This window comes from Calidris pugnax, unplaced genomic scaffold (assembly GCF_001431845.1).
Source record: "Calidris pugnax isolate Ruff unplaced genomic scaffold, ASM143184v1 scaffold189, whole genome shotgun sequence".
Taxonomy (NCBI): domain Eukaryota; kingdom Metazoa; phylum Chordata; class Aves; order Charadriiformes; family Scolopacidae; genus Calidris; species Calidris pugnax.
The window spans coordinates 1,686,305-1,701,103 of record NW_015091069.1 but is presented as its reverse complement, the minus strand read 5'-3'; the positions used below and the strand labels follow the sequence as shown (position 1 = coordinate 1,701,103).

Here is a 14,799-nt window from a genome sequence, read left to right as displayed (position 1 = left end):
ACCAACTAAACCCCACACTCAACACCTCACCATAAACCAATAACCTTGGGCACTAGAGCATGCCCTGAAGAGCCATGTCTATACGTTTCTTAAATCCCTCCAGGGATGGTGACTCCACCACCTCCCTGGGCAGGCTGTTCCAGTGCCTGACCACTCTCTCAGTAAAGTAGTTCTTTCTAATATCTAATCTAAATCTCCCTTGCCGCAACTTCAGACCATTTCCTCTGGTCTTGTCGTTCGTCCTTTGGGAGAAGAGGCCAACACCTGCCTCTCTACACCCTCCTTTCAGGTAGTTGTAGAGGGCAATGAGGTCTCCCCTCAGCCTCCTCTTCTCCAAACTAAACATGCCCAGTTCCCTCAGCCTCTCCTCATAGGACTTGTTCTCCAGGCCCCTCACCAGCTTGGTGGCTCTCCTCTGGACACGCTCCAGCACTTCAATGTCCTTCTTGTGGTGAGGGGCCCAAAACTGAACACAGTACTCGAGGTGAGGCCTAGTAGATTGCTGGAAGATAGGCGGGTGCACTGTTGATATAACGACTCTTATGTTGTCTGACTCCTGGCTTCTGAGCCATGTGTTCTCTGCCTCAGTCAGAGACAGGATCCTGGTTCTTACACGGCATTACTGTATGAGCTTTATCTAATTCTTATATTCTTACGGCCTTAACTCAGTTCATCTGGACTGGGAGAAATTTAGCTGCCTCCCCTGCAGTGGAAACCTGGGTGTTTAAAACCCTTAGCAGTGTGCACAGGAGCAGTAACGCTGGTGTGTTCTCAGCACCATGGGGCAAACAACACAGGGCTATGTCTGAGCTAAGAAACCCTGAGGTGATGACCATGTAACAGCTATTCACTGTAAGTTTTATTTCCCAGATTCACATTTAAATCACTCTGATTCTAGAGGAGGGAAGGGAGGGAAAACAAAAAGAACAAAACAGAAGGTGACTTGCGTGGTACCTGGTAGTGTGTGGTATTTTTACTTACTTTAAGCATCTGAAGAACCTTGGGTAAATGACTGGCTTAGGAACTGCTAACTCTACCTACATGTTACTGGCTTGAATGTTTCCAAAGTCAACACTTTCTAATTTCAGTATCAAACAGGATATGTTATGAGCTTAATTCCCAACAGAGATATTTTCATAGATTTAATTACGCTACAGAAGTTTTGCAGATCTAAGTAGTCCAACCATGCCATGGTTTGGGCTCGGCTGGCCACTAAAACAAATGACAGATGCTCTCTTTTTCTTCTTTCCCCTTCAGAGAAAGAAGAGCATCTCCCTTCAGGGTGAAAAGGGTGAGAGAGAAAAGAGACTTATGAGTTTGAAAAGAAATTAAACTACTTAAATGCAAATATTAATAAAATAATAAAAAGGAAATAATGAAATATATACAATGTATACAAAACGTATCAAACTCCCAGGATGACATCAGAAGCAGGCACTGGGAAAGTCCCAGACTAGGCTGGACTTTATAATATAATTATATATAATTTATGAATTATGATATATAAATTATAAATTATATACATTTATAAATTGCAAACAATTAAGTCTTATCACTCTGAAAGTGGACTACTGTCTTTAAAATATGCAGTTAATTTCTGACAGTTCAGTTAGTTAGAAGAGGATTGGCTGAAAAGTAAAATTACTGAACAGAAAATTGGTTCTGTTTTACCTCAAACCCGGACAAACCAGCAATACGTTTTTTTTCCCATTGTCCCCATGTCCAGTGTAGCTTTTACACTGGTGAAAGTAGGTTATGTTTCTTTCTAAGATAGACTGAACCAAAATAGATTACTGAACAGGTAGAAAGTTCTGTGAAAAAAGTTCTGTGAAGCCTTTTTCTCTTCAGGAGGAACTGACTTCTCAGCTGAAGATCAAGAATGTTAATCTTTTATTGTTTAAGGGGACCGGCTAATTTAGGATTTCTTCGGCTGTTTGATTGGTAGGGGTTTTTTGGTCTCATTTCACCCCTGTGGAGTTTTAAATAGACTAACACCTCTCATAAACTGACTGAAAAACACTGATGATCCAGGCTAGTTCATAGGTGAATAGACAGCTGTATCGCGAGCACTTTTTGGCAAGTGATCTAACCCAGAACCTCATTGGAGAGGTGACCATCTGAAATCTGGCCTGGCATAATGGAGAAATTTGTAGTCTTCAGCCTCTGATGCTTCTTACTAAAAAACCACTTCGAGTTACAATGGAAAAAGCGCTCTGAGGAGAAGAGAAAAATATTTAGGCTCTTCATTGCCTTCTTCCTTAACATAAGGTTGACCTGTCAATGTGTAACACTTTTTAGACCTAGCAACATTTTACATTTGGCTCAAACATCTAGTTTGCAAAGTGGTGGAGAATCCTGCTCCAAAAGATTTCAAAGGAAAAGTAGTAAAAATCCCAATGAAAATAAATAGCCAAGAGCTTTTATGCTAACAATATAGAAGCCCAAATTCTCATTCCACTTAGTACGGTATTGTCCCTGCTGTCACTGAGCTCACTGTTATGCAAAGCTGATCCGCTTTGTTAGTAGAGCAGCTAATGGAAATCTGACTTAAGCCAGGAAGTGTAAATTTCATTCTTACTTGGCGTGGCAGAGCTATACCAGAATGAAAGTTCTAGTTGCAAAAGATAAAAATCAATGGGAGTTAAATTTGATGTAAGCTGGATTTTAAAAAGAGTAATTCTTACATAATTCAGACAATGAAAGACAGTGAGATTATGTGAGAAGTGAAGATCTGTCCGTTCTACTTTTTGGTAGATAAGGAATTTGAACATCAGGCCTGTCTCTGACTTTTACTGATTCCACTTCAAAAATACCTTCTGACCTCGAGCGTGCCACTGATTATAAAGACCAGAAGAGATCATTTCCTTCTATGCTTAAGATCCTCAGCTAAAAATTCGTGCATCAAACCTGTACCTTTTATTTGAGATACAAACTACATACAACAATGTTATCCACTCTTGAGGTAATGTTCAGCTAGCAAGGGGAACCTTTATTATTTATGCAAAGGTGCCATAAAGTTCTTCATTAGCAAAACTATATATTTTAATTCCAGTTTGAATTTGTCTTGGTTTAACTTCTTTTGGCTTTCATCATAGTTTTGGGGGTTATGACAGCATAGTCTAATATCGGTATCTAGAGATTGTATGCAGACTGTGACAAATAAATAGTTTATCTGTCTTTCAGAAAAGTATTTACATAGCTAGTATAATCTTTCCCAGGCTTTGTCTCTCAAATAATTCTTCTTGTGCTTTTGTAAATTTTTTGCAATTTGTTATTATTTTCTTTATTATTTTCAAGTAGGAGTGTCTGATTTGGACTTTTTTTTTTTTATTACTTCAGTGACTGTTCACTGTTTCCAAGAAAAGCGTAACAACAGTATCCCATGACTACTTGATTTTCTCTTCTTTTTGCATTCAAAGATCATCTTAGCTTTCTTAACCAGAATGTCATGCTGGGAGGTTCAGTGGTTGCCTGCTGTGCCCTCTAACATGCTAGATTTTAAGACATGAATGAAATGTTATGCATCACATGGATCCATAGAAAGGACAGAAATGACCTGAAATTTTTCCTCAGAATCGCGTTGCAGCAAATGCAAGTTTTACTTCAAAGCCTGTGGAACATCTTCCTGTTTTGCTTTGAAATTAGAGTGGCTTTGTAAGGGAGGCATTTTCCCCTCTAATCCTTGACATCATGTAAATTCTTATAATCTACTTTGTTTCTAACAGTCAGAGTAGGAGAGGATCCTCACTGGGAGCAGTGGAATATTTACAGGGAGGTGGATATTGAAAAAGTCACTGAGGGAAGAAACGGTTGGACTCGATGTTCTGAAGGGTATTTTTCAACCAAAATAATTCTATAAACAGTAAATTCTGGCTCAGATCTGTCTCTCCCTTGGCACAACTTTCATTTGTGACTTTGCTAGTGTTCCCATTTGCTGATAACAGCAAACAAACAGAAGTAATCATGACGCACTTTAACAGATATTTCGCTTTGCCCTTGCTGAACGTGAATGCTGTGGAACATGGTTCCCAGCTGTCTGAGCTGCAGCAGGTGAGCCTTCAGACAGCAAAGCCAAAGAGTGGTTTGGGGGCGAAGAGCAAACTGGTTGCACTGGTGTCCCACTTCATTTCAGCCTGTTGGCTCCACGCAGTGCCGTGCCCCGTGTTGTGTCTAATTCCAGAGCTAATACTGTCCCAGCAAGCTCAGCTGTCTTTGCACAGTACTGCCTGGACTAAATTTGTCTCCTGCACTGTCTCATCAATTAAATTCCATTTAACCTGCCCTTCAACTTGTCTAAGGCTTATTTTCTTCTGTAGTCACTCATCCAGCCTGCTCAGAGGTGCACAGTGAGGTTTCTTGCTCCACGCTTTAAGTGAAGTCAAAGGTCAAGATTGTGATAAATGATTTTGCCTCAAACAGGATTCCAATTAAAGTTTACAATTTATTAAATGAGTAAAGACAAGCAAACAGCACTGGGTGCACCGGGAGTCTCCGCTCAACCAAGGTACACACGTGCAAGTCCCGTTTTTGGGTTTATATCACTTCTCCTAATACATATTCATACAAAGGTTGGCCTATGCTAATGATCTCCAGGGATAGGCATGTCTTCTTTGGCGCATGCCCTCCTCACCTTCTGGAATCTTCTATGAGTTTTCCTTGGCTCACCCCCAGGATGATCCCCGACTCCAGGCGTGCGCCCCACAGACCCCTCCCACTCAGCACCACGCGGCCAGTAACAAAAACTGGTTTTCTTAGGGGTTCTTACAAGAAACAGAAACTACATACATACAATCCCGCTTCTCCCAAGCCCATGGTCATACAAGGACAAACAGAACAGTTAAAGATATTAACACGAATCAGGTGAACACATTTCACAAGATCTTGCCTTACTGATGGGTGGGGGGAACCGCTGGAGAGTGAGAGCAAATGGAATGTGAGAACCCTGTGACCCCAGTTTATACTTGCTAATAGGCACGGAATTGTGTACGTTTGAAAAAAAACATGCCAAAAGTCATGCAAGCGTGTGTATCCAGAAGATGACAAAATGAATAGCAATGAAGAAATGAACACCAATATGTGTATGCTTTAAATGTGTTAGAACCTTTCATGCAACCAAAGAAATAAAAACTATCAAGAAATAAGCCACAGTGCTTTGAACAACACTTCTATGAAGTTTTCTCTTAGTAGTGTTGGAGGGAGTGTTTATTTACAGTTAGTGAGTATGTCCCAAATTTATTTTTTAATTACATTTTGTAAATAGCCCATTCTTGGTGAGAGAGAGACTTGTAAAGTTTGGCCAGCTATCTGTTTGCTAGCAATTTCAAAATCTTCTTTAATACAAAGTCAAACACATTTGAAAAGACTTGCATAGTTTTGGCTGTGTAGTGGTGCCCCATCCCATCTGTGTGTTTGCCCAGCATGCTAAAGGACTGTCCCATTTTGTATCTTTGGCTGCAGAATCATAATGATTTTTGGTTTTGTTATTGTTCAATATGCAGCTTCCTACCTTATTTACAGTGTGTTATTAAGATTTCTGCTCTGAAGAACATTATCTCTTAAGAGCTGTTTTGCAGCATTCATCAGTGATATCTGAATGCTCCAGAAACATTAATTAATTAGTTTACCACACCCATATGAGGAGAGGTAGCTACATCATCCACATTTTCTTAGGGAAGCATGACATATGACAATACAACTGAAAATGGTATCATAATGTATAGCATATTATGTGGTAAAGCATATTTCCTAGCTTTTCTAAAATCTCTTCAGCAAGGTTAGAAAGAGGGTCATCAATATCAAAAGAAAGCATCTAATCTAGTTTCTCTAGAGCTTTTCAGCTGAAATTTTTCAAGGCTCCTTTTTTGTCACATTAAGGTGGCATTTTCAACTAATATAGCGGAAGCCACTTTCTAACCAACAGTGCAGCACCACTGCAAAATTGGGGTGTGCAGTGGATAAAAGCACTTAGGCTTCTTAGCAAAACAGTTGTAAGGTATCTATATCGACATATATATGTATCTAAGTAAAAACAAATAATAATTTTGTTCCCTGATACAGTTCACACTTGGTGAAATTTCTTAAAATATCCTCTATCCAAACCTTAAGCATGCACTCAGTATGAAAAGTCATGGTCTAAATAGCTTTACTACTAACTAAGTTCTAAAGTAGTAAAAGCAACTAGCCATGGCAAGGGTCAGATAGTCCTAACTATAGAAAGTGCTGTCTGCCCAGCCTCTAATAATGGTTAAATCTATTATGGTCAATGAAGTTACAGAGTCAAATGCAATCAAAGTCAGACTGCACCTGGCATTAGGCACTGATAGTGACAGAGCTCAGTCACACTGTGATTCACACAGTCTATTTGATGCCTGTGCTGTTGACCTTAGGAGGTCAACACTTTTTTTCCCCAGAAGTGAAACATCATGTAAGACTAAGAGGATTGTAATTTAATTGTAATCATTGACACCCCGTTGGCGTTATTCTGTTTCAGACTACATTGTAGTGCTTTTCCAGTGGGCATTAGTGAACATTCAAGAATTTAAGCATGGGCTTAATAGGTATTATGCATTTTCTTCCCGTCAGGATAACATAAGCTCACTCAGAAAAAAATATAAATAAGGGGGTAGTTGCAAGGTTTAAAGGTGATTTAGAAGTACTTTGGTATTTGGGATGGCCTTACCTATCAGTTTAACTTACATCTGCCTCTAGAAATTAACGGTTTTCAAATTGAAGTAAAAGGAGCAGCAAATAATAGTGGTGGAGTTGGAGGAAGAACATATGAGTATCAGAAAATATCTCATTTTCTATTTTCTCTGTTCCCCTAGGATTTGTGACTGAGTTCTTACATCCTCCCTCTACCACCATTCCATTTCTCTCTTGCCTACCAATGATTCCCACCATTCTACCCAGTCCCCAGATTCTCTACTTTATCCCCATTCCTTTTTTCTTCTCTCCCCTATACCCTCAGTTACCAGCAATTTCCCTGCTCTCCCAAGTTTTTCAACAAGCCCACGCAAGATGCAGCATAACATATTGCCAAGTAGTACAGATCCTTACCTTTCATAGGATCATTAATCTAGGTCTCCCTCCATTACAGAGCTGCCTTTTTTTTTTTTTTTTTGCAAACATGCAGGAATGGAGACCTTTCTTGCTCCTTCAATCTCTTTGAAGTTGATAAAATGGTTCAAAAAACAGAAAGACAAATCAACAGCATAATCACATGATTCTTATCCTCTGGGGAAATTAAACTTATCATGAGAGACCACCTCTGTGTAAATAAGTCTAATGAGCATATCATACAGGTGTCTTTTTTGTTTGTTTTATTATTTAACAGTTTGACATTGACAAGGAAGCAGGAGAGAGACAGATTTACCATCGGTATTGTATGGAACGGGCATCTGTACATTGTGCCCATGTGTTCACCACAGTCTCACAGATAACAGCTATAGAAGCAGAACATATGCTTAAAAGAAATCCTGGTAAGACCTGAATTCTGTTCTTGCTATATTTCCTCTGAGTGCCAACATTTCCTCAGGCTGAATGAAAATAATAGAGGCAGGTATACAAACATGAAGAACAAGGACACGTGCATGGGTATGTCTGGCTATGCTATAGAGAATAACCCATTTACAAAAGAAAAGTGCAGATAACTTCACTTGAAACACATTCTAGTAGCATATGTAATCCAGAAGAAGTCAAGTTCAGCACCATTTAATAACTGCTTTCAGTACCATTCCAGGAGAGCATTAGTTTAACTCCATGGATCTTAGGTTTTCTTTGGAAGAACATCTCGGCTTCAGGAGTTTTGTCTATAGTGGAGTTTCCAGTGGTGGTAGTATATTGAGGTCAACTGATGAAAGCTGAAGCTGCAATCTTTGTAATACATTTCACCAGCTTTTACAGTGTGAGGTTTATTGCTTTGCTAGAGATGATGGTTATATTCTTTTAGAAATGTAGCAAAAAGTTTCATATGCAAACCAGAATATTAGATAAGTTTGATTTCCAGGACTAATGCTGATTTTCTTTACTTAATATTGAAAGAGAAAAGACAGTTTATTTCCCTCTCAGCTAGGAGTAGCAGTATGGTTGTGGTCATGATGATCTTAGGATCTAGCCATGATAAGTTTCATAGATAGAATATTTTCTTATAGACCAAGCAGTATAGTTTGAAAAAATAGCTGAGATATTTGCCCAAACAATCAGTTTTTCTGATTTCCCCCTTTGTATTAGTCTCATAAAATAGGGAACTTACAAATGCACCTTGTCGTGTTCCATGCATGGAGTTTGAATAAAGTCATGATCCCAGTTTGATGTGTTATTAAAGTTCTCTTTAAATCAGCACAATGCTTTAGAAAGGCAAGCCACAATACTCCGTCTGCAGGTAAGCATCATGGGGGAAAAATTGCAAGAAATTGTCAATAGGATGATGAACTTAAGAGATTTTTCCTTTTTATTTTAAACATGACAGCCATGTATTGTCATGCCATGCCATGTCATATCTCTGAAAGGTCTTGTTTTTTACCAGGTGCAGAGCACTTGATCTTTGAAAATCAGAATTTTGAAGGTATTTTATATTGGCATGAGGCTTTCCCTACAACAGCTACTCCTGAAAATCATAGTTTATGTTTTGGGATTTTAGGAGACTGAAATGAGTCTGAATCCAGTTTAATTTGGGAGAGAAAATCTGCAGCCTGCTCACAAATAGAACATCAGTTGAAGCTGAAGAGAATGCCATGCACAGAGATTCACAGGCCTGAGATTTTTTTTGATTATTCTTGCAACTTTGAAGAAACCAAGTAAATATATTTAATGTTTGGGTTAAAAATTGACATATCGTGCTTCACGTTGACAGAGCTAGAAAGAAATCCAATAGGAATTGGTACCTCAATCCTGGGAGACAATTATAAGTGGAAAAATACGTTCTGATGGGAATAGTTTCTTTGTATCTTAGAGCACAGATAAACTGTGTAGGAATCTATTCTCATACTGTTTATTCTCCTTGAAGTTGTGAAATCTGCATAGACATTGGTTGTTCAGAAACGTCAGCAATCTTTCAGCAGATGGTTGAGGCTGAATTCTGCAAAGGGATGTGAATTCTGAAAGAATTTGTATGCTTCTCGATGCACTTTAAAAATAAAATTTTAGAAGAGGGATGCAGAATTGGCAGAATTAACTTTTGTGTGCATTTGAATTTATTGAGAGGAAAACTTTGTTACACATTTGTTAAATAAAAATAACTGAGGAAATGTGGTAAGTATAACAGTCTCTGTTACTTCTCATTAACATTAAACTTGGATTATAATTTAAATTATAAATCTCATCACTTGGAAAAGCCCCTTTAAAATTCAGTAGATGTGATTGCATAAAGAGCTTTTGCACCAGGACAAAGGCCAGTTTACCAGTCTAAACCTGGCAGAACAACTGCTTGCATTACACTGATTTCCCTTACTGCTGTTGTTATTTGATCAATAATTTATCAAACCATATTTGTCAAAAGTTTGACTATACAATTTTCTTGTCATGCCCACCAAGACTCCCTTTTCTTGTCCCTAAGAACCAAATCCCAAGTACCTAGCAAGTAAAGATTTCTTGGTAAAGACTGGTCTTCAGTTTGAAATGTGGTATTTCAAGACAGATCCATCAAATTTTTTCATATTGCATGGTTACTAATAAAGGTTATATTTTTATGTGCTGCTGTTTAACCTAAAGAGTCTCAGAACACTTTTCCAAGATAAAGAGCAATTGGTGATCACTTACCTTGCAGGAAATTACATATGCTGCTAAAGCAGACTGTAAATTTCAAGGAAGTAATTAAAAATGGCTGTTATATTTGCATGAAAAATGTTAAGCAAGTACACTGGGCATCATATGAAGAATTGATTATACTTCTTTTAAGATCATCTTGATATGTAGTCAACCAAAGGAGCGACAGATGTTTTAAAAACACCTCCCTAAGTCTCTCCAGAAATAAGAGACAGTTTTGTATTAAGTCAGATGCTTAATGCTAGACGTAGAAACGTCTACTTTTAGGGGAAAGGACAGAAAATCCTGAATGTCAAGCATCCTTGACTGAAAGAAGAAGTAATGTGAAGTCCTGTGTCAGTGACAAGCAAGAGACCATATTCCCCTTGGTAACACATCAGTATGGGGGGGAGTTAACCATGTGCACTGAGATCAAAGGAGACATGGACCATGTGTGGTAGGGAATGATATCTTACTGAAGGTCCTTTGGATGATGAATAAAACTTTTAAAATTACCACACTTAATAGTTGGGGTTACTTGACACCTGATGACACTTGCCAGGAGAAGAACAAGTATGAAATCAGCACTAGTACATCCTCTGATAATTAGCACTTCTTGATCCTTTGAAGATTCTTTGTATTTGAAGAATCTTTCGGATCATAAATTAGTGTAAGTCTACTGATGTCAGTTGTGTTACTATTAAATTCATCTGCTGAGGAATTGGCTTCCCCTTTCATTTCCATACCTGGCTTTCATAAGCCAACTCAAATAAAAGAAGATGGAATTCTTTTCATTTACTTCAATTAGATTTAGGGCAAGCTTTTGAATAGCTGCTGTGCTCTACCAGAAAGGTGAAGAGTGACTGAATTTCAGTGATGGTTGGAACACTGGTTGGTTTGTCCTTGTAACTCTATGTATATTCTATAAGTCTATCTAAGAAGATACTGGAAATGAATAAATATAATTTAAAGATGCTTTGGAGTCTTTGAGGATGGAAGCCAAAAAAGTGTCAAGCATACTATTTTGTGGCTATTTTTAGGAGAAATCTAACAGATTACTGAAAGGTGGTCCTTTTATAAAGTTTTGTTATATTCTCCCTTTTCTCATAAATCCTCAGAAGTCTTCACAAAACAGACCTCTCTTGTGCCACGTAGTAAACAAGTACACAGTACAGTACTGTTTCTGCTTTCAAGAGTTTTCAATCTCTAGCGATAAGCAGGCAACAGCGATACCAAGAATAAAGAGGTGAAGGGCATATTGCACAAAAAGCATATGGCTAAATGGAGACATTACTTAAGTCCTGATGGGACAAAAGGGCATGGGGAGACCTCATCGTTCAGCAAGATCTATGCTACAAGATAAAGAGCAATTGGTGATCACTTACCTTGCAGGAAATTACATATGCTGCTAAAGCAGACTGTAAATTTCAAGGAAGTAATTAAAAATGGCTGTTATATTTGCATGAAAAATGTTAAGCAAGTACACTGGGCATCATATGAAGAATTGATTATACTTCTTTTAAGATCATCTTGATATGTAGTCAACCAAAGGAGCGACAGATGTTTTAAAAACACCTCCCTAAGTCTCTCCAGAAATAAGAGACAGTTTTGTATTAAGTCAGATGCTTAATGCTAGACATAGAAACGTCTACTTTTAGGGGAAAGGACAGAAAATCCTGAATGTCAAGCATCCTTGACTGAAAGAAGAAGTAATGTGAAGTCCTGTGTCAGTGACAAGCAAGAGACCATATTCCCCTTGGTAACACATCAGTATGGGGGGGAGTTAACCATGTGCACTGAGATCAAAGGAGACATGGACCATGTGTGGTAGGGAATGATATCTTCCTGAAGGTCCTTTGGATGATGAATAAAACTTTTAAAATTACCACACTTAATAGTTGGGGTTACTTGACACCTGATGACACTTGCCAGGAGAAGAACAAGTATGAAATCAGCACTAGTACATCCTCTGATAATTAGCACTTCTTGATCCTTTGAAGATTCTTTGTATTTGAAGAATCTTTCGGATCATAAATTAGTGTAAGTCTACTGATGTCAGTTGTGTTACTATTAAATTCATCTGCTGAGGAATTGGCTTCCCCTTTCATTTCCATACCTGGCTTTCATAAGCCAACTCAAATAAAAGAAGATGGAATTCTTTTCATTTACTTCAATTAGATTTAGGGCAAGCTTTTGAATAGCTGCTGTGCTCTACCAGAAAGGTGAAGAGTGACTGAATTTCAGTGATGGTTGGAACACTGGTTGGTTTGTCCTTGTAACTCTATGTATATTCTATAAGTCTATCTAAGAAGATACTGGAAATGAATAAATATAATTTTAAGATGCTTTGGAGTCTTTGAGGATGGAAGCCAAAAAAGTGTCAAGCATACTATTTTGTGGCTATTTTTAGGAGAAATCTAACAGATTACTGAAAGGTGGTCCTTTTATAAAGTTTTGTTATATTCTCCCTTTTCTCATAAATCCTCAGAAGTCTTCACAAAACAGACCTCTCTTGTGCCACGTAGTAAACAAGTACACAGTACAGTACTGTTTCTGCTTTCAAGAGTTTTCAATCTCTAGCGATAAGCAGGCAACAGCGATACCAAGAATAAAGAGGTGAAGGGCATATTGCACAAAAAGCCTATGGCTAAACGGAGACATTACTTAAGTCCTGATGGGACAAAAGGGCATGGGGAGACCTCATCGTTCAGCAAGATCTATGCTAATGTTGAGTCAACAGGTCAAAATGGTAGAAAGCCCCTTCAATGTTATAGACAGCCAAGTGCAATAGCTTTGTAGAGTGTAAGCTGGTGGAGACCATTGTGTTAGACAGTGCTGTTCCTTATCCATGAGCAACAAGAGTACCTAAACTGTTGGTTCTTTGCTGAAAGATTTTTCTGACTCTGAAGATGTCTACCTCTGCCTTTTTCTCTGCTTTTCCAGATGTTGTCACCCCAAATGGCTTGAACATTAAGAAATTTTCAGCGATGCACGAGTTTCAGAATTTGCATTCCATGTACAAGGCTAGGATCCAAGAATTCATTCGAGGTCATTTCTATGGGTATGCTTTTACTTTTCAAATAATTAGCAATGGTTGTCCAACACTATTTAAGGTGAAGCAGGAAGACTAACAAGTACTTCGTAGAGGACATGAAATGTTACCACCTTATTCCAATAGCGGTCTGGGATTTCTCAGTCAGAGGCTAAAGGGATTTTAGACAGCAGTTCTGCCTCTGCTTACCTACAGATTGTGGGATCAGGCAGAAGGTCTTGATTTCTTCATTATTTACCCAAGATGCAGTTTATCAGATTAAGATAGTCATCTTAATTTAAAGAACAGCAGAAAAGCCTCACTTTCGTTAGGGATAAGAAAGTCTACCAGAATCTAAAGCTGTTGTGTGTTTTGTTTGATTTCGTCTTGAGAAATGCTTTGTGCTTGTCTGTTTGTTTGCTTGGTTTCAGCCACCTTGACTTCAGTCTTGAGAAGACCTTATTTTTCTTCATTGCTGGGAGATACGAGTTTTCCAACAAAGGAGCTGATATGTTTCTAGAAGCCTTATCAAGACTAAACTTTTTGCTGAGGGTAAGAAAGCTTCTGCAAATGTAGACGACATAGAGCTGAAACTTACCATACTGTGGAAGGCACCTGCAAGAATTTCTATGCCATACTCTGATTTATAGGAAAATAATGATGGGATATTCAGAGTTTTCATAAAGCTCTCTCACTGAATCATCGGAGTATATAATGATCTCAGTCTGCTTAAAAATAATTCATTATATAGTTCAAAAAATTAATCCATGGTTATCTCTCTTGTTCTTAGAGAAAAATACTGAAAATATGATTCAAGAATTTACCCTTCTAGGTTTATATATTATAGGTTTATATATTATAAGGCAAATAAAATAATCCTTTAATGATGCAATTTTAAAATACCTTTTCATATTCATTAGGACCTGACCATTATCTTTTAAATCTATAAGTACTATTATCACATTGGATGGAAATCTTGCATTAAAATTCACAGTGTGGCAGTGGCCTGATGAATAAGCATGGGGTAGCCACTCATTCCTCTATGCATCTGTTTCCTCAGGTAAAAAGCGAGTGCAATGCGTTTAAGTGCCTTTGTGGAATACTTTAATGAAGAGAATTCCTAGGCCTTGTCATGACCAAAGAACAGAGCACTTGCCACCTCCAAATGAGGTCATATAAATGTCTCCATATGTGTCCCACAGACTGCTACATTTAAAATAAAAAAAAATTAAAATGCTAATCCGTTTTCAATCATCTAGCAAGGATGAACCGGCTGTTGTCCCAGACTCTGTCTTTTGTACTCTATTATTTAAATTATATAGAAAATGTGGTTAAAAATCTTGATGCTATATTGTCAGCAGGGCTGAAAAAATATTAATTTTCAAAGCCCTAAGTACACTTGTTCTACCACCACCATTAGTGCCTGTGGAATTTCTGGAAATACTTAATCCTTTCACTCACACAACAGGTCACCTCACATAAGTATTTCTTCCACAACTTTGACAAATAACTGACTTTTGTTGTTTGGCAATGTTGTGCAACATCAGCTCCCTTTATAGTGGCATTTCCATAGCTATAAACTATAAATGCTGATAATGTGGAAGATGTTATGTGGTAAGAGGGAAAGAGTTCCTTGAGCAATGATTGCAGCAATCTCTTCTTGGATCTAATGATTTATATCAATGACAAGCTAGGCTGATGGAAAGTCAAAGGAAACTGAGGCTAGTTTTCCAAAGCTCTCTAGAACAGTGTACTGGGACTTGCTTCTCCATAAGCTGAGCCTGGCTTTATTGCATTACTCTTCCAATGCATGTTATCACCTGTTTAGCTGTTCAAAGAATGTTTGCTGTGTAATTATTTCAAGAAGTAATTCCACTGGGAACAGCAGAATACCTGTAGTATTTGTGAATCTGGGAATGAGGTGTTCAAAAGACGGGTTGATGTAGTGCTGGGAGGTATGGTTTAGTGATGATGCTCCTTGTTTGTTGTGTGGGTGTCTATTTTTGTCAGTTAGGTTGACGGTTGGA

General features: G+C 38.1%; 1 protein-coding gene across 1 annotated transcript in view; it reads left to right on the top strand.

The window, feature by feature from the left end:
• The window catches only part of GYS2 (glycogen synthase 2), a 72,074-nt gene that overhangs the window by 42,050 nt on the left and 15,225 nt on the right, over positions 1 to 14,799 (top strand). Inside the window, exons 11-13 of the mRNA XM_014956997.1 lie at positions 7,334 to 7,478; positions 12,685 to 12,802; positions 13,204 to 13,324. Coding sequence (XP_014812483.1) covers positions 7,334 to 7,478; positions 12,685 to 12,802; positions 13,204 to 13,324 — 384 coding nt within the window. The remainder of the gene's footprint in view (positions 1 to 7,333; positions 7,479 to 12,684; positions 12,803 to 13,203; positions 13,325 to 14,799) is intronic.